We start from the raw sequence: 19,372 nt of genomic DNA on the forward strand, positions 1-19,372 counted from the left end.
CTTGGCTAATGGTTGATTGTGCTACTGTAATATTGGACAGTCCGCCTCTTGTACTGATGACCATAATCTTTGTTTTTGCTGTGATCCCATATTCCACACAAGCTTCATTCAGATCTTTCAGCATGTTATTCACCGTCCGCTCACTTTCTGCCACTAATACAATGTCATCAGCAAATCTTATGCGTTCTATCCTCTTTCCACCAATACGTATTGCTCTTTTCCCATCTAAGCCTTCTGCAATAATCTCTTCAAGGTGTGCATTAAACAACAGTGGGGAAAGGCAACAACCTTGTCTAACACCTCGACCAATGCTGCTTCCTTCTGGCATTTCATTTCCGATCCTTATCCTTACTTTCTGGTGTAAATATAGATTCTGTATCAGTCGTCTCTCTTTCCAATCTACTCCTTTCCTCTTCAAAATATCCATCAGCTTGTTCCACTGAACTCTGTCAAAAGCCATTTCTAAATCTATAAAAATAGCAAAGTTTTCTCTACCTTTTTCCCTATATCTTTCCCCTATAGTTCTTAACAGACCAATAGCATCTCTTGTGCCTTTTCCTCGTCTAAATCCGAACTGCTCCTCTGCAATCCCTCTACCCAGCTTGCCATATAGTCTTCTATTCAACACTCTCAGCAAGACTTTAGCTGCATGAAAAATTAGACTGATGGTCCGATGCTCTTCACATTTTTTAGCGTTTCTCTTTTTCTCTTTTGGTATCATAACTGTTGGAAAGAAATCCTCAGGCCATCAGGCCATTCCCCTTTGTCATATATCTCGTTACAGAGGTACACGATTTCTTTTCTTGTCTTGTTTCCCAAACTCTTCAACAGTTCTGCTGGCAAATCATGAATTCCACATGCCTTCCTATTCTTCATCTCCTTCAGTGCCTTTTCTACTTCTGCTTCCAAGATGGTGAATCTCTTTCCTTCTTCCGGCACATATTGCTCGTCTTATTGTTCTTCATAATGGTGTTCAATTTATGCATTGCACTGACATTAATCACACAAACATTTGGCAAGAATCTTTCCTGGCAACTACCGACACCCACAAGTTAGGGAAACAATAGAAACATGTTGAGGAGGACTATATCCGGCAGTGAACAGACATAGACTATCAAAGATAAAGAAGAAGAAGAAGAAGAAGAAGAAATACTTTTCGTGAAACCGCTATATTTCTGAATGGTTATTGTGCTTCTGTGACTAAAAATGCCTCACATTTTATGAATTATTTTTCAAAGACCCGACTGGAAGAACCACCTTGCCGATGACTTATCAGGTAAACAAACTAAATTTTTAGAGATCACGGCGGTAGAGATGAACAGGAAAAAATCTTACAACGACATCTTCTTAGCCCTTCCGTACCCATGTTCCATTTATTCAGGTTTCTTTCGTTGATGTTTCTCACAAAAATCGATTATATCTCTATAAATAATTTGCTAATTTGATGTGTTTCGCTGACCTCACTACGGCACAGCATGAACTGTAGCCTGCGTTATCGTTTACGTCCATGGCGCTACATGGTTTAGTGTACATTAATTTCAATTTGTGACCATACGAGTTAATTAGGGCTATCTGAAATCGCCTCATCCAACTACAGACACTTGAGATCAATTGTTTTCATTATCAGAGTGACGAGCTTGTATATATTTATCAGATTTGTTTTATCGAGCACGGCAGTGGAAATTACCAAGGTCGCGGAACATATGGTGCCCGAAGCTCTGAGTGTATAAAACAGCTACACATCACGTCTTTCGCACTGGTGACCAACATGAAGTGCGCTTTAGTGGTTATTCTGTTACTGGCTTCTGCGCTGGTGAGTGTCAAGTAAAATTTTTTGATATAAATCTTTACGAAAGTTGTAAGAACAAGGAATTAGAAAGTGGAGATTATTTTATGAGTAGGATTATTGTACTGCAAATGATTTGAATTAAATAGTATTATCTTAGAGTTCAGATATTGATATGCCCAGGAGGCAATGATTTCAAAACTGTGGTGCACCTTTCGCATAAGCACCAATAATTCGAATACAATGAGTTGTAGTAGATTCGTAAAATCAGAATCAGTTTGTAACTATTTTCCACATGCCGTTAATTTAAAACCATATAAAATATGCACTACTAAGATTGTTACACTGTGGACATTTCTGCTGCAGGTTCTTACCAGATACAATGTAGATGTATTTATTTTTCTCCAACATTTGATCCACTAAAATTGTAATCATATGTGGAAAGAAAGAAATGGCCATACGGTATTCTTAGTTGGGACGCCTCGAGAGGCTTCCATTATGTACGAACAACGGCCCCTTTCCAATGGCTGTGCCAGGGTTGTGTGGGATCTCTTCAGTATAGGTGCATGTAGTGCTGCATAATGATGCAAGAAGCGGTAGGATGAAACCCAATGGCATACCAAGGGTACCGTCGAGTTTAACGTTCTCATCCAAAGAATGGATCATCATCACAAATTTCATATGATTTCATTTCAAGAGACACTTTATTTTCCATGCTGCGATCGCCAAGCTTCTGATATGTTTTGTATGGCCTGTAGTGGTCCACTCGGTAAGATTAGCTAGGACCAGTGGTTTCCACTGTGCAGCACTCATGCTACGCAGTTGAGGCCATGGGCTCCTCGTGGGTGGTGGATGGAGGGGGAGTGGGGGGGGGGGGTGGGGGAGGGCTTGTGCAGATCTTTTGTCCTCGTTCTTTGTGTAAATGGAAACTGCATCATACTTACAAAACTATTGCACAATATCTTGGAAACAGAAAATTATAAAACATTTTTGATTTAAGAACATCAATATAAGGGGACAGGATCTGTGTAGTAGAGCTCCCTTCACCTGCTCTGCCCCAGAATGAGATCTCGGAATGAGACCTCGAGTCCGACATCCCCGGCAGTACCTCCCAAGTTTACTTACTAAAGGATGTTGATATGATAGTCTGCTTAATCATAGGTTAGTGTTTTAGAAGTTTGTCAGCCACACTACGTTACACATTCTACATCGTGTCTTTACACTATGTGATAAAGGGTAACTATTGATATGTGTTGTTTATGCAATGTATAGTGTCTCTTCAAGTGTTTTATTGTGTGTTTACTCTTATCCTAATTTACATTAAGTGCAGGAAAATCTACGTTATTATAATAACAGATTTAAGGAGGCGTCTGGTACAATAACCGGCTACGATTATGTGATAACATGCAGAGTGAAGAAAAATGTCATACTTGTCGGTGCGCATGTGATTTCTCAGCCCAATTCAAAACAAAAGTGTATCTAGCAGAACCTAGTGTCACCAATAGGCTTAACAGAAATACGATTTTAAAAACGAGGCTATGGAAACGCTGTACTGCTTGCGGCATGACCAACAACATGCAGCATGAACTCGGCGCTCTACTGGAGCTGCCCCGTTAGCTCAGTGACACGAGGTAATGCTGTGCGGAATGAATATTCAGACTCGTCAATGTGCGAATACTGTTCGCGACAAACATTTTTTTTTTTCGGTAAAAGCGTCAAGCAGTATCTAATTTATACTTCCACAATGTGGTGTCTTGTATACATCTTTCCGTTACTATTATCTTTATTTAAACATTAAGACATAACATGAACTTCTTACTCACGCAAACGATTCACTTTGTTTCGTCTATGACACAAATAAAGCCAATAGAAAATAAATAGTGGATATAGTAACATCGTCAGTATCCAGTGAGGCACAAAAGACACAATAGGCAGGTTACACTGGATTGCACATTATGCTACACACAATAATTCCACTCAGTATGTCTGACGTCCAGGCTTATATTCACAGATCCAGTACATACATGTACGAGCAATTTTATCTTTAGAGAAGATGTCCAAAACGACCACCTTACATTGACATACACTTCGCCACTTGCGGGATAGTACTTCGCTGGGTCCTACGCAAGACATCTGCATCCAACCATTGCCGAAGCGGCGTGGACGCGAACTATCAGGTCATGTACATCCATGGGTGAAGTACTAGAAACTTGTTCGGGGTAAGTAACCTCACGAATAAAAATGTAGTGGACTATGGTCAGGGGAACGTGGAGATTAGAACAATGGACCAATCCATTTGGCTCGAAGAGCTTCATTTATTAGTTACGCACATTCGTTCCAAAGTGTGGCGGTGGATCATCATGCTGAAACCATGACTGTCACCAGCATAAGTGGAACCTTTTGTAATGTGTCAGACACAGTACTGCAAAGAAACGTACGATAGAAGGGCACATCCAAATCATCCAGCAACTCGACTGAAAGTCAATCGAAGAAACACGAATGCAATGAAAAGTAGCAAAAACGAGGACAACGAGAAACTTAACGTCAAGTATTGGTGATCACGAGGTACATGAAATTATGCAATTCTACTAACTAGGCAGCAAAATAACCCATGACGGACGGAGCACGGAGGGCATACAGAACAAACTAGCACTTTCAAAAAGGGCATTCCTGGCCAAGAGAAGTTTTCTAGTGTCAAGCATAGGCCTCAGTTAGAGGATGAAATCTCTGAGAATGTACGTTTGGAGCACAGCATTCTATGGTAGTGAAATATGGACTGTGGGAAAATCAGAGCAGAGGAGAATCGAAGCGTTCGAGAGGAGATACTATAGAAGAGTGTTGAAAATCAGGTGGACTGAAAAGGAATGACGTGGTTCTACGCGGAATCAACAAGGAAAGGAATACATGGAAACCACTGACAAGAATAAGGGACAGGAGGATTGGACATCTGTTAAGACATCAGCGGATAACTGCCATGGTACTAGTGGGAGCTGTAGAAGTTAAAAACTGTAGAGGAGGACAGAGAGTGGAATACATCCAGCAAACAATTCAGGACGTAGGTTGTAAGTGCAACTCCGAGGTGAAGAGGTTGACACAGGAGAGGAATTCGTGGCGGACTGCATCAGACCAGTCAGATTAATGACTCAAGAAAAAAATTAGTAAGAGCCAAAAAACACTCATTCCACAATTCCACCCCGCAGGTTGATGGCAAAGAATGCCCAAAAGCCACATTTACGGGTAACATGTGGGTTGTGTTCCGATTAATAATGGGTATTGTGGAGGTTGAAAACGTCTTCACGAATGAAGCTGTATTCGTCAGTTCGTATCACGTTATTTATAAAATGTTGATTATATTGGTGCAAAAGCCATTCACAAAACTGTATTCGTCGAATGCGGTCTTTCGGCCGCTGGTGTCGATATATCGTGTAGTGATATGGATGCATTTCTTTCATCGTGTAACACTTCAATAACCGGTCTTTGAGACATCTGGAACTGTCTGGAAACATCATTGGTACTTCGCTGAGGTGCCTGGTGAACGGTTTCAACAACTACGTCTTCAGTCTTCGGAGTACATCTAGTCTTTGGACGACCCCCGTTCATTACCTGCGGACGAAATTACCCGTTTCCCGAAGGCGTAGCTCCAGGCGACTTTTTCGGAACTGCGCCTTCGGTAGTACTGTGCAGCGTAGGTATGAGCAGCAACAGCAGCAGCAGCAGTTTCTTTATCGGATGCGCCTGGCACCAAAAGCCTATCGATGTATTCTTCATTTGTGTACTCCATAAGGAAGCTGACCCACATGAACGTGACAGGACCATTTACGGCTGTGCACTGCGCAGTTATAAACACATACGATAGGCTACTGTCATGCGGGAAAATTATGTACTGCTTATAAACGACGAGAACTGGGGAACAGACGTCTAAAAAGTAAAAAAGGAACTTGACAAGTATTTGAATCATAGCTACATGGTGGATGTGGGTTTGATGTCCCACAAGTGTACTCAGTGAGCTACGACGGCTGGTACAGTACATGCAGAGTGGTACACGTTTCTCTGTACAATAGAATGCACTGCACCATGTAACCGTTGCCAGCTCCTCGTTTTCATACATCTGTTTTCAAAATGTGCCCGATCTGATTTTGATATCTAAACTTTTGTCTTACCTGGATGAGGAATCGCATGCCGATCCCTACTTGCAGCATTTTTTCTTCGTCCTATATGTCTCTCTGGTTTGATCTATATTTAACATTCCAATATTTTGGGTGGCTACAAGTTCTTCTTCACGTGTTATGTCGTCTATGTCGATGTTGGAGGAGTCCGTAGTACGGGAGTCATCATCTGAAGCAACCCAGTCGTCTCTTTGACGTCTGCTACGATGCCAGTAAAGTCTCATCTTCTTATAGATGATGTGTTCTCTCTTATAAATATGGTCTACTAGTTCATTTAGTTTTCCCCATTTCTGTAAGCCGCTGAGTGTGTGTTGTAGTGTTTCTCTTACAATTACTGTTGTGTTCGGCTGTGTGTGTACTGCTCACAGTACAATACGATGTGTTCAGGGGATCCATGTTCGCCGCACTGGCAGTTGCGGTCCCAGAAAGTGAGAAGCGCTGTAGGTTCGCTGGATATGGGCCATGGCCAGTCAGGAAATGAACCATGTCATGGACGGGATTGACATAGTTGGCACGATTCACCCGTAACCGTTCCCCGACGTTCGGAAAAAAGTTGTACACATCACGGCCTTTGTCTCCTGTTGCCAGACAACCAGCCGCCAAGTATTCAATGCCTTCCGCTTTTATTTCCTTGATTTTTTCACGGCTTCCTCTCTTTAGCCAGTAGCATGCGGTCCCATGTCTGATCTTTGTGTCGATTGGGAAGACACCCAACACCGCACATACCGCCTCTGCTGAGATGGTGCGGTTTGACCCCGACAGCCACAGGAGGACACTCCTTCGTCCACGCCTCATTGCTGTCCTGCTGGTCTTTGAGCAAGTCAATGTGCGTATCACTTGCCGCTAAGCTCACCACCTATTCATACAGAGCGCTGTGGTTCGCTCTGACGTCTGTAATTGATTGTCTGTACAGTGTTGCGTTTATGCGTGCGAGTTTATATCGAGTATTTCCTCTGCCTTACCAGTAGTTTCTCTTTTAATATTTTTATTCTGTATTTAGACCATGACACACTGCTGCGAGATTTGGAATACAATGCAGAACACTGGTGAAAATATGTTTATCAGTAACTCGTACGCCACCATCTCTTTTTCCAGTTCCCGGGCAATTAATAGCTCTGAAAATTCTTCTGTCATCTGAAATTGGACTTCCGAGTCTAACACCACACACAAAGACGAGCGTTAGCGACATCGTTTGTGTATGCAGTCTCGTGTCTAGAAATGTCGTTTCCTAACTTCTTTTTTTGCAAGATACATATACTATACTGCTATTTTTATTCGTTTTTGCTTTGCACAGCCGGCCGTGGTGGCCGAGCGGCTCTAGGCGCTACAGTTTGGAACCGCGCGACCGCTACACTCGCAGATTCGAATCCTGCTTCGGGCATGGATGTGTGTGATATCCTTAGGTTAGTTAGGTTTAAGTAGTTCTAAGTTCTAGGGGACTGATGACCTCAGCAGTTAAGTCCCATAGTGCTCAGAGCCATTTGAACCATTTGCTTTGCACAGAGTTTGAAGTGATGTTGTACTATTTCGTACAGACGGCTCCATGATAATTAAGGCATTACATCATAGTGTAGAAAAGCGTGTATCTAGGCATTACTCAGCTGTGGAGTATTATGAGTTTCACTTGCCACTGTAACAGCAGATAAGTGGACCACCGTGTAGCTAGTCGCTTTACATGCTATTGTTAGATAACAACAATTCATTTGCATCGACGCAGGAACGCTAACAATGGGCTCCCCAACCAGTGAAATTTTGATTGACTAGTCGTGGTCCATTTGCAATCACATCAATAGCTTGGCGATGGTGCTGATCAGAAAACATAGGACTCAGTAGATCACTAGTGCCATAATTCATAGAGCATTGGTTGGTATCATCGTAGGAGAAGTGAGTATAAGAGCTACACCGCTGATCGTGGTAGGTAAGACGTACAAGGTTCAACTGTTGATTATGTTTACTTGCACCAGCCTTATTGACACTTGTACAGTATATCCATCCTCAAATGTATCGCCCAGCGCTCTGGATACAACGTTACTAATCTTTCGCGGAACACCACTTGACCTCTGAACTACCGAACACACCATAAGTAACACATACAGCAAAAAAAGAAGCAACCACCTCAGCATCGATGTTGCCGCTAACAATACTAAAAAAATCTGCTGACCATCTCCTGGAAGCCCCTGGTAAATAGATTTCTGGTATCGGTGGACGTACAATAGTTAAGTCACGGCTAGGTTCAAGACGGTCTCCTGCCGGGTTACGTATGTCCTGTGTTGACCACTGACTTCTCTTCCAGGCAGCGGACCCGCGGCGGGCCGCCAGGCTGCACTCCCAGTCGCACCTCAGGAAGCTGCCGCGTGCGCCGCCTTCTCCCCCTGCAACCAAGAGGATCCCTGGTAAGTGACAGAGTGCATGAGAGAACAATATAAAATCTAGGAGAGTAGTTACGTCTTTGGTTCCAAGTTCGGCCTTTTCACAACATGCGGAACCTGTTGCAATCAATTCAGTCCGAAGATTGGTTTGCTGCTGCTCTCCACACTAGTGCATCCTGTGCAAAACCCTTCGTCTTTGCATAACTGCTGCAGCCTACATCTATTTTAACCTGCTCAATGTAGTCAAACCTGGGTTTCCAATTTTTACCCGACACCAGTTACTTCACCAAACTGACTAATTCTTGATACCACAGACTGATCCTATAAACGGATCGCCTCTTTTTGTCAAGTTGTAGTACAAATCGCTTTTCTTCCCAGTATGATTCAGTACCTCCTCATTAGTTGACTGATCCGCACATCAAATCTTCAGCGTGCTGCTGTAGCACCACATCTCAAAAGCTTCAACTTTCGTAATGTCTGACCTGTTAAGTGTCCGCGATACACTTATGTACAACACTAAACTCCATTTTAATACCTTCAGAAAACACTTCTTAACATTTAAATCCATGTTCGATGCTAAGAAATTTCCCACTTTCAGAATCGCTTTTCTTGTAATTGCAATCTGCATTATATATTCTCCCCACCTGGGTCAACATCACTTATTTTGCTACCAAAATAAGAAAGATCATCTGGCCCATTTAGAGTCTCGTTTCCAAACCTAAGTCTCTCAGCATCACCTGATTTAATTCAAGTACCTTCGTTTTAGTTTCGCTAATTTTCATTTAATAACATTCCTTTCAACACACTATCAATTCGCCGGCCGCTGTGGCCGAGCCGTTCTACGCGCTTCAGTCTGTAACCGCGCTGCTGCTACGGTCGCAGGTTCGATTCAGAAATCGAATCATGGGTGTGTGTGTGTGTGATGTCCTTAGGTTAGGTAGGTTTAAGTAGTTCTAAGTCTAGGGGTGTGTGTGTGATGTCCTTAGGTTAGGTAGGTTTAAGTAGTTCTAAGTCTAGGGGATTGATGACCTCCGATGTTAAGTCCCATATTGCTTAGAGCCTTTTGAACCATTTGAACCACTATCAATTCCTATATTAAAAATAAAATAATCTTGGTTGCGAAATTATTTTTATTTAACAACAATGCGTTTCGTCGTTGTTAGAAATCACCAGATTAGGTAACACACTCAGATGAAGTTCACTGTGCAGGCTGCCAAAGCTCTACGTCAGCCACATACACATAAGACCGTCTCGACGAAAATGCGATCGTCAGAATAACTAAAAGGAACTGTGAAAACCTTTGTACTGTTATAGCAAGTATAGCAGTGAGACGTCTGTCTGTAGACGAATGGCAGCCCATTTTTAAACTAGAGAAGGTAGCGATGTCGGGCTCTGGGGTCGACGTTCTATCTCACCCAAATGTCCGGACTTGGGACAGGCTAGATGATTCCAGGTCATTGCCTCATAGATGTTGCTTTATACTAGCCTCCATTGTGTCGCTCATGCAAACAATAATCGTCTCCGAACTGTTCCTTTACGGTACAATTTATTGGCCGAACCACCCGTTTCTGAGCCAAAAATATCCTTTAGAATGGGAACCGCGGTGGTTAGAATCCTGCCTCGGGCATGGATGTCTGTGATGTCCTTAGGTTAGTTAGGTTTAAGTAGTTCTAAGTCTAGGGGCCTGATGACCTCAGATGTTAAGTCCCATAATGCTTAGAGCCATTTGAACGATTTGAACTAACCAAGTTCAAACATCGAACAATGTGGATTCGTTTCACTTTGTTTCCATTCATTACGATGTACGTGAGGAGACCTTAAAACTTCGTATGAAAAGTGTTCGTGTCGATTAACACGTAACACAATCTCATTTTGTTAAGAAGGACAATATCCCAGAGAAGAACGATGCAATTGTTCAGTATGTGTCTTCGTCGTCGAATAATGACAATTATTGTTTACTTATGATGAGTACAAGTCGAGTGAATGCGAACCATCACTGTGTTATTAATAAAGGGATGACAGTCGAAGCTGCATTTGGACTTGTTTTGGCATTTTGGCGGCATGTACGATCTGCTATTAAGATAAATAGCATACTCTAAAACTACCGTTACAAACTCCTAGGATTTTTAGAGGTGAATGAGTAGATAATATGGTGAACTGGAACCAATGTTTCGGTACGTACCGTCTCCGTACTACAGCCATTTGATAACATGTTGGTAATGCGACCATTTTCACAATTAATTTATTAGGCACGACCGAGTGCATAACATGTTCTACAGTTCTATTCATTGACAGACAAAGAACTCGTTGACAGATACTCTTGGTATTGTGCAAACGTGTACTCAACCAGTCGCTGTAACAGTCACAGACACATGAATGAGGCTCGAACCAGGGCAGAAAGATACAACAGACGTCAAATGATATTAGTCGATCCGACGTAATCACTCCCACCATGACTAACTTATTGCATCAAACATGTTTTCAAATAGCTGTAGCGCGGAAACGATACGTTTCTGGACATGGGTTCTAATTCAGAATATTGTCCACTCGGTCGCCATTGCAGGTCTTATAATTTTGTAAGTGAAATTTTAGAGCATTCCCTATAAGATCGTATAGAGGTGACCATTTGGTTGCAAGCGGAAAAATATTGTAACAGGCATCCTCAGTGTGACCGTGACTACTTTCAACCAAAGTTGCAGTAGGGGCCGATATGAACTATGTGCTCTGCATTCTAAAAGAAGAAGACGAAGAAGGAGAATTGAAGAAAGGCAACCCTACCTTTCTCTATTCAGGGGATCTTCCGAACTGATAACTAAAGTTCATTCACCTGCAGAGTCCGCCGGTGAATTTCGTAAATTCTCGTGAAGTCTTATCGACTTCAACTAATTTCACCAGTAATATTTGTCAAACTCTTCTTTTACAGTGGAAAGACGAATGGTGCAAATTTCTTACACATAACTGCCTAAGAGCTGTCACTCCCCAAAGTAATCGATCTTACTGTTAGAGCATGAAATCAGTGTGGTCTCGTTCACTAAATCGTTGATATCCATGTTATAACACTAGTTCGTTATACATTATACGCCACTCTTCCCTAACTACAGAACATAAAGTCCTGTCACGGGAAAAGCTGTCACTCCCCAAAGTAATCGATCTTACTGTTAGAGCATGAAATCAGTGTGGTCTCGTTCACTAAATCGTTGATATCCATGTTATAACACTAGTTCGTTATACATTATACGCCACTCTTCCCTAACTACAGAACATAAAGTCCTGTCACGGGAAAAGCCACGTGTAACACTAACCTGTCGTGACACAAGCTAATGTTACCCCCTGAGAGGATTTGGGAATGTTGACTGCATGTGTATCTAATGGATAAAGGTATCGGACTGCAATACTGAATATATTGCAACTAACAGAAAACTAAACAGACTTTAACTTTGGGGTTAATGAAAGTAGTAAAATTCATATAAGAATGAAAAAATGAACGGTCGACCGCCAAATTAAGCCCAATAATTCGGAAATATATGTTTAAGAAAATTGAATAGTTGTTGTTGAAGTTACTTTCATTAATATTTCCCTTTGAATATCACACAGGATACAAACTGACTCAGGCCACTCTGAGCTGTGCATAGCAGCAGTTACCAATAATGCACAAACTGGAAATCACGGAAAGCAAAAATGTACCAAACTTATACTAATAACAGTTACACTCAAGATTATTACATGAACCAGTACTGAAATGTTACTGCAAGAAGTGCAGAACTAAATTTAGGACATGGGGGGGGGGAGGGGGTTCTGACTTAACTAACATGTGACAACCACTAACAAATAATATCACAATTACATTGTTTGTACCCCCATTAATAGAAATCTATCAGATTTTCTTATTAGCAATGATATTCCAATTATCTTTCTAATATGAGACGAAAATGGTGGGGACCCATAAACTGGTATAATATCACTAGTTAAGTCTATGAATATTTCAGTTGAAAAGACTAATTAAAACAAATTCACTTCTTAACTTTACTTGGGATAGGTTATATTTTACTTTTCAAGGCAAATTATTCAACATTGAACTCAATTAACTCAAAAAACAAATCATCCATGATAGTACTCGAGACTAAATTAAGTTTCAAATGAGTGTAACTTATTTGCCCCTTTCATCACCTGTGATGCAGCTATTTTAGACAGTAACATATACACAATCTGAGACTGTATTTTTGCGAAACGATATTTTCACTATACTAAGAGTACTTTAGGAAATTTCTAACCATCTTCACTTTTGTGGTTTTAACTTCAACTTTTGCTAATCTTTGCACATTTGACCAACATAAATAAATCACTAGTTTATTTGAAACAGGAGAGGACCCTGCATAGGTTCATGATCAGGATGGAAGTCATGGTTCCAAACGCAGATTTATAGCATTATGATTATTATTAAAATCACTCGCACAAATTAACTGGTCCATGCTCTGATACATATCTGTATGCATGAAGTTAGTGGAGCAGTGGTGAAGTTGTGGTGGCAAGCGACATGGAGGCTAACTGTACACACGGCTCTTGATGTTTGAATGGTATATAAAATTACTTCTTGGCGACAGATTTTTAACGTGTTAGAGCCATTACTAATTGCCGAGAGTACTAGGCAACAGCCAAATCCACATCAGAGGCAAAATTCTTTTCAAAACGGCTTCCAGTTACCTCCCTTGGCACCGTCGATGTGTACCGTTCCCACCAAGTAGCCACACAGTTCGCCCGCCAAAACCACATTTTACATCGCACCGTGCCGCTTCCGTTGCGAAGGGACTTCCCCTTCCCTACCTCTTTCACATTTTACAAACACAAATGCCGTAAGCATAAACCAGCTTCCAGTACACATTCTTTTTTTTTGTAGAAGTATACATCTATTACCAAATTTTATTATTTTGAACAATCATTTATCTTTTTCCATATATACATTATAACAGTCTAATCTCCTGTCACAAATCAAGGACTTCAACTAACAAAGAACACACACTCCATTACCGTAGATACACAGTTACCTGATAAAAACCTACTACTAATCGATATAAGTGTTACAAGGTGACCACTAAAAGATAACTAGCTGAGAATTTCCTGACATATTAGGATTTCGTAGCGGACAGAGACGTGAACTCGAGACTATCGCTGTTGCCAACCCCTCCCTCTCATCACACCAGTGAGATACTTCCATTATTCGTTTATGACGTTCTGAATTACTGCTCCTGAATCGGTAGGAGGGGGTCGACTTCGGGCGGCGAGTATGTTGCGTCCGACTGCTGCCAACATTAACGATCTGAAAAACGGCGTTTCTGTTTGTGCAATACGTATTACGAAGTGATTGTGGTGCCATTTTGTGCTGCGTTCTTAATTAGTATACCTCGCAAACAATGACGAAGCAGTTCCTGTGGCACTTCTTATTGTCACAGAAGATACGAAACTGCCACAAGTGCATGAGGAAAGTAAATCTCCCTCCCCCTTGCCCCCCCCCTCCCCGCCGCCAACCCCAACCCACACACCTTGCATTGTCACTCTGGCGGGGACAGTGAGCAGTGCTCGCTTCTTCCGGTCTCCGTAACCCCCCCCCCTCTCCCCCCGAGGCCCAAGAGAATTCGGTCGTGACCACCTGAACAAAGAATTTCTCTTTCCCAGTACCTATATGAGATGGCTTGCTTTCCGCAGCATCCGCAGAAGAGCGCGTGGTGCAAGGTTCGCGGGCCGTGCAGGGCCAGTTCCCGTTCCAAGCGGGCCTCATGATCGACGGCTCCGGTTTCTGCGGCGGTTCCCTCATCTCGACCACCGCCGTCCTCACCGCTGCGCATTGCGTCGACGCGTAAGTAGACACATTTTGTAGCAATACTCGTGCGTCCTGTATCTAAAAGTAACGTAATCACCCGTAATCACCAAAGCATGGAGTAAATAATACCAATACTCGACGCGCTTAATCAACAACAACATAACGAAATCTTGGCTCTGAGTACTATGGGACTTAACGTCTGAGGTCATCAGTCCCTTAGAACTTAGAACTACATAAACCTAACTAACCTAAGGCCATCACACACATCCATGCCCGAGGCAGGATTCGAACCTGCGATCGGAGCGGTTGCACGGTTCCAGACTGTAGCGCCTAGAACCGCTAGGCCACTCCGGCTGGCAACGAAATCTTACTTGTTAAACAACCTTCATTTCTAGATCGACAATTATTTGGATAACATTAGCCTTTGAAACCACATACAGAGCCAGATGGCCAGTGACTTTTGCTACTGATAATCTGAAGAAGCAGGGACTTCCAAGAGGACGGGCAAACTGAAACTGACCCAGGAAATATTTATAACAATCTTTGCAATTGCTAAACATGTATGGGAATTGTATACACGTCTCCTTCTCCCCCTCTCGCTCTCTACCTCTCTCCTCTTCTCCCTTCCTTTGACCATCTGTTCCTCCTCCCCCTATCGCTGTCCATCATCTTTCCCCTGCTCCCTATATATCTTTTATCCCTCACTCTCTCTCTATCCATCTCCTCCTCCCTCATCTCTCGGTCCACATCCTCCTATCCCTCCTTTATATCTACTTCTTCCCCCATTTTCTGCTCATCTCCTCTGCACCGCCCTCTTACCTTATGTATTCTTATTACAAACGGAACCTTCATTAAGAATAGAAGTCAAAATGAATGGGTAAATCGGTATACATGGCGTAAACACTGGGTATGAGAGAGACCATTACAGCTATTGGATCTGCGAGGATAGTACCTTTAATGACAATATTTCGCATTGATGTATAACTCCACTGAGAACCGTGTCCATCAATACCGTATTGTTGTCAATATATTTTGGATAAATACCAGGACCGGTCGTAAATATTGAAATCCTTTATTTTACAGATGATTACAGTGACCGAACTCGATCTGCAAAATAAAGGATTTCAGTATTTACGAGCGATGCTGCCATTTGTCCAAAATATACTGAATACTTCGCATTGTTTTGATTTACGAATAGGAAGGATTATAAAGTTAGCCATAACACAGCTTTCCTGTTTTCTGTTAAAACTTACTGCGAAAAGGAAAATAAAACTACACATCTTCACAGCACAGCCTAGCATGTTCTTTCTCGCAGCCCTTGCTGGATGGTTGTGAGTAAGCTACAGGTGTGCGAGTCGAAGTCGACTGTAACCGTTGTTCCGACTCACTGATAGTATTTTGTCCGAAGAAATAAACCAGGGCCATGGAACAGCGGTTGGTTTCCGCCAACATTATTGTCCACAGAATTGACGAACGGGAATTTGATATGAATGTGGTTTAGATTAGAGATTTAAAGACAAAGCCCACTTTCTTATGAATGGGTTCATCAACAAGCAAAATCAGCGCATTTGGGGGACTGAGAATCCGAATTTCGCGATGGACGAATCTCTTTACCGTCAACGGGTGACTGTGTGGTGTGCAATGTCCGTCCATTCACGGAATAATCGGTGCGATATTCCTTGATGATACCGTGACTACCCAACGGTAAGTGAAGGTTTTGAAGGTGATTTCACCCCCATTACCCAAGCTCACCCTGATTTCGACAAGATGTGGTTCATGCAAGAAGGAGCTCGACCCCATCCAAGCAAGAAAGTGTGAGGGGAACTTTGGGGCCACTTGTTCTGGCTCTGGGATACCCAGAGTCCACTGACATGGGCCTCGATTGGCCGCCATATTCCCGGATATGAAGACATGCTATTCCTTCTTTGGGGGCTATATTCAAGGCAATATGTACAGGAATAACACGAACATCATTGCTGAGCTGAAAATAGCCATTCAGGAGGTCATCTACAGCGTCGATGTTCCGACACGTCAGCGGGTCATGCAGAATTTAGCGATTCGTCTGCAGCACATCATCGTCAGTTTTGGCAGGTATTCCAACATGTCATAACCTACATCCGAATATCTGTATTTACATATACGTGTCGAATAAAGTGTGTGCACACAATAGTTTGTAACTTATTTACGTTTCTTTCATATAGTTCAGTAAATTTCACCCTGTAGATACATTCGAAAGTACTTCATCGTGAAAGAGTTGTAGCTTATATATATGAATCAATGTGATTCTGCTTTTTTTACATGTACCTCACGATAATTCATGTCTCTTGGTAACTTATTAAAGCATGTAACGCTAAATTATAACAACTGTTCTGTTAATTAAGTAGAAGTAAGTTAAAAACTAATACGCATGTGACTGCTTTATCACCATTGGAGCGCTAGTGTCGCTCCAGTTGTCCATGGTAACAATTTTTCGCACCAGAAAGGGTCGTGATTTGGGGGAAAATATTAAATTGGTCTCTGTATATACTGCTCAGCAATAAATTCCTCTCCTGAGCCATTACTTATCTAGAGAGCAACAATTTTGTCTGTGCTACACCCGTGATATGCAGAAGTACAAAGTATGAGACAGCGACAGGGTTAACTGTGTTACGGTAATTAGGACTATAACACGTATGTAAGGACTGGTTATTGGTTACGAATAGACGTAGATATATATGCACTAACAACTCCATATGTTTGCAGATAGCTTGACAATGGCAGTGGAGCCGAAATAAGCTTAAAGCACTAGCAAGTAATATCTCAATAAAAAGTCTTTGACTATAATAGCGTTCAGGCTTACTATACATATAAGGTCCTTACAAGACAACTTAGATGTTAATCTTAGTGTCGAAACCTATCACATGCGACTCACTGAGCATTGTACAGAAATGTGCACTTGAGGCTCATCACCTTGCCCTATTTTCCAATGTTATTGGGGCTCCATTCAGCCAATTCTCCTCTCTGACATGGATCTGGATCAGGAGTTTCTTGACGAACAGCAGTTGGAATGATACAGTGGATGTCTTCCCAAAGAAACACTAGTAAAGCTCTTCACATCACAATGTAGCATGATGACCAATAATTTATTTTGTCAATCTAAACTAACTTTTGAGTACATAAATTGTTGTCAGACTTGCATTTTGGGCTCAAGAAAGGATCTGTGCCAGTAAATGCAAATGTTGGATTCCAGGCTAGCGTGTGGATCCAGCCGTTGCGCTAGGAGACCGCGAAAGCCCACCTGACACTAATTCAGGAGTTGTGAAACAAATCGATAGAAGCATTTTTAATAACCGAGGGAATACAGCGTCTTCTTCATCTTGGTGATGAACTTGCAGTCGGGTCACACGGCTGATCAAGGTAGTTTTCTCGCTCTCGCACGAGAGAGAACCGACATCCTGAAACCATACCACATGGCGTCTGAGTCTACATCTACATCAACACTCTCCAAGCCACCAGAAGGTGACGTTGGCATTTGTAGCACCGCAAACTGATGTCCCCTTCCCTGCTCCATTAGTGAACGACGAGTGCGAATTGTGACTCTCCGTAATCCTTTGTATTTCCTGAATTTTTTTGGGTGTGCTCATCTCGCGAGAATGAGTGAGGAAATAACATGTTGTTCGGCTCTTCCCAGAAAGTACTTTCGTGTAATTACAATAGTAAACCTCGCTGTGATGCGTAACGCCTCTCTTGTAGCGTCTGCCAGTGGAATTTATTGAGCATCTCTGCAACGCTCTCGTACCGACTAAACGATCCCGTGATGCAAAAGCAGCGCTCTTCGTTGGATCGTTACCTCTTGTGTCAATCCAACCTGGTAAGGGTCCCAAATCGATGAACACCACTAAAAAATTCAGTCGAGCAAGCGTTGTACAGCCTCTTCTTTAATTGGTCTGTTAATTGCTTTTACTGCTGTTTTATGCGGTTTATTCTTCCAAGCGTCGTTCGGGATAGTTACTCCAAGCTATTTTACGGCATGTACTGTTTCCAGCAATTTGTCACCAATACTGTACTTTTAAAGCGGTGGATTTCTTTTCCCATCTATGCGCAATATATTGCATTTATTAACGTACATCATCCATTAGCTCTTCGTATCTACATCTCCATGGATACTCTGCAAATCACATTTAAGTGCCTGGCAGAGGACTTATCGAACCACCTTCACAATTCTCTGTTATTCCAATTTCGTGTAGCGCGCGGAAAGAACGAACACCTATGTCTTTCCGTACGAGCTCTGATTTCCCTTATTTTATCCTTATGCAAATCGTTACTGTCTTCTGACGTTGCTACTCACTTATACACAACGGCATCTTCTGTGAACAATCTTAAAGAACTTCCACGCCTTCTTCTAGATCATTTAGGTACATCCTAAAAGTAACGGACCTATCACACTTCCCTGGGGTACTATGGAAATTACCTTTGCATCTGTCGATTTTGTTACGTCAAGAGCGACGTGTTGAGTTCTGTCTGCAAGGAAGTCTTGAATCCAGTCGTAAGTCTGGTTTGATACTCGCTAAGCTCGTGTTTTTCAGTAAAAAACAGTGCAGCACAGTATAAGACGCCTTCCGGCAGTTGAACACGGCATCGACCAGAGCGCCTATGTCACCAGCGCTGTACATCTCACGGAGAAACACAGCGGGTGAGTTTCGCAAGATCTCTGTTCGCAGAATTCTGATTGATTTTTACGGAGGAGTTTTCCTTCTCCAAAACAGTCACAACACATGAACATGTAACAGGTTCCACAGTTCTGCGACAGATTGACGCCAACGATATATCGTGCATCTATGTGCACCTGTAGACGAGCCTTCTCGGAAATGGGAGAGACGTGCGCTGTTTTACAATCCCTAGGTTCGCCTCTTTGCTCCAGCGATCTACACTGCTGGCCACCGTAAATGCAACACCCTGAAGGAAGCATCCGAATCAAGTGAAATTTACACCATGGGTTTAAAGCGATGAGATATGTAACTGATTAGAATTTCAGCGTAGACGCACATCACGCGCGCCTGTGGCGCCACCTCATAGCGCCATTTAAGGCTTGGAGATTTCGACGAGTGTACGTTCGGCACGTGTGTTTACCTTGTGGTTGTTTCACAAGACGATCAGTTATGCCTCGTAGACAACAGCGAACATCTTTTGATCAAGTATCCGAGTTCGACAGAGGAAGGATAGTGACTTACCGAGATTGTGGATTATCATACAGAGA

The 19,372-nt window shown here is 42.4% G+C and overlaps 1 protein-coding gene across 1 annotated transcript in view; it reads left to right on the forward strand.

The window, feature by feature from the left end:
* The first annotated feature begins 1,722 nt into the window (after window positions 1-1,722).
* Window positions 1,723-19,372, forward strand: part of LOC126234529 (brachyurin-like) — a 40,354-nt gene continuing 22,704 nt past the window's right edge. The window contains exons 1-3 of the mRNA XM_049943223.1: window positions 1,723-1,813; window positions 8,246-8,345; window positions 14,022-14,172. Of these exons, the coding sequence (XP_049799180.1) occupies window positions 1,769-1,813; window positions 8,246-8,345; window positions 14,022-14,172 (296 nt within the window). The 5' untranslated portion in view covers window positions 1,723-1,768. The remainder of the gene's footprint in view (window positions 1,814-8,245; window positions 8,346-14,021; window positions 14,173-19,372) is intronic.

The sequence above is a fragment of the Schistocerca nitens genome, chromosome 2 (genome assembly GCF_023898315.1).
Source record: "Schistocerca nitens isolate TAMUIC-IGC-003100 chromosome 2, iqSchNite1.1, whole genome shotgun sequence".
Lineage (NCBI taxonomy): Eukaryota > Metazoa > Arthropoda > Insecta > Orthoptera > Acrididae > Schistocerca > Schistocerca nitens.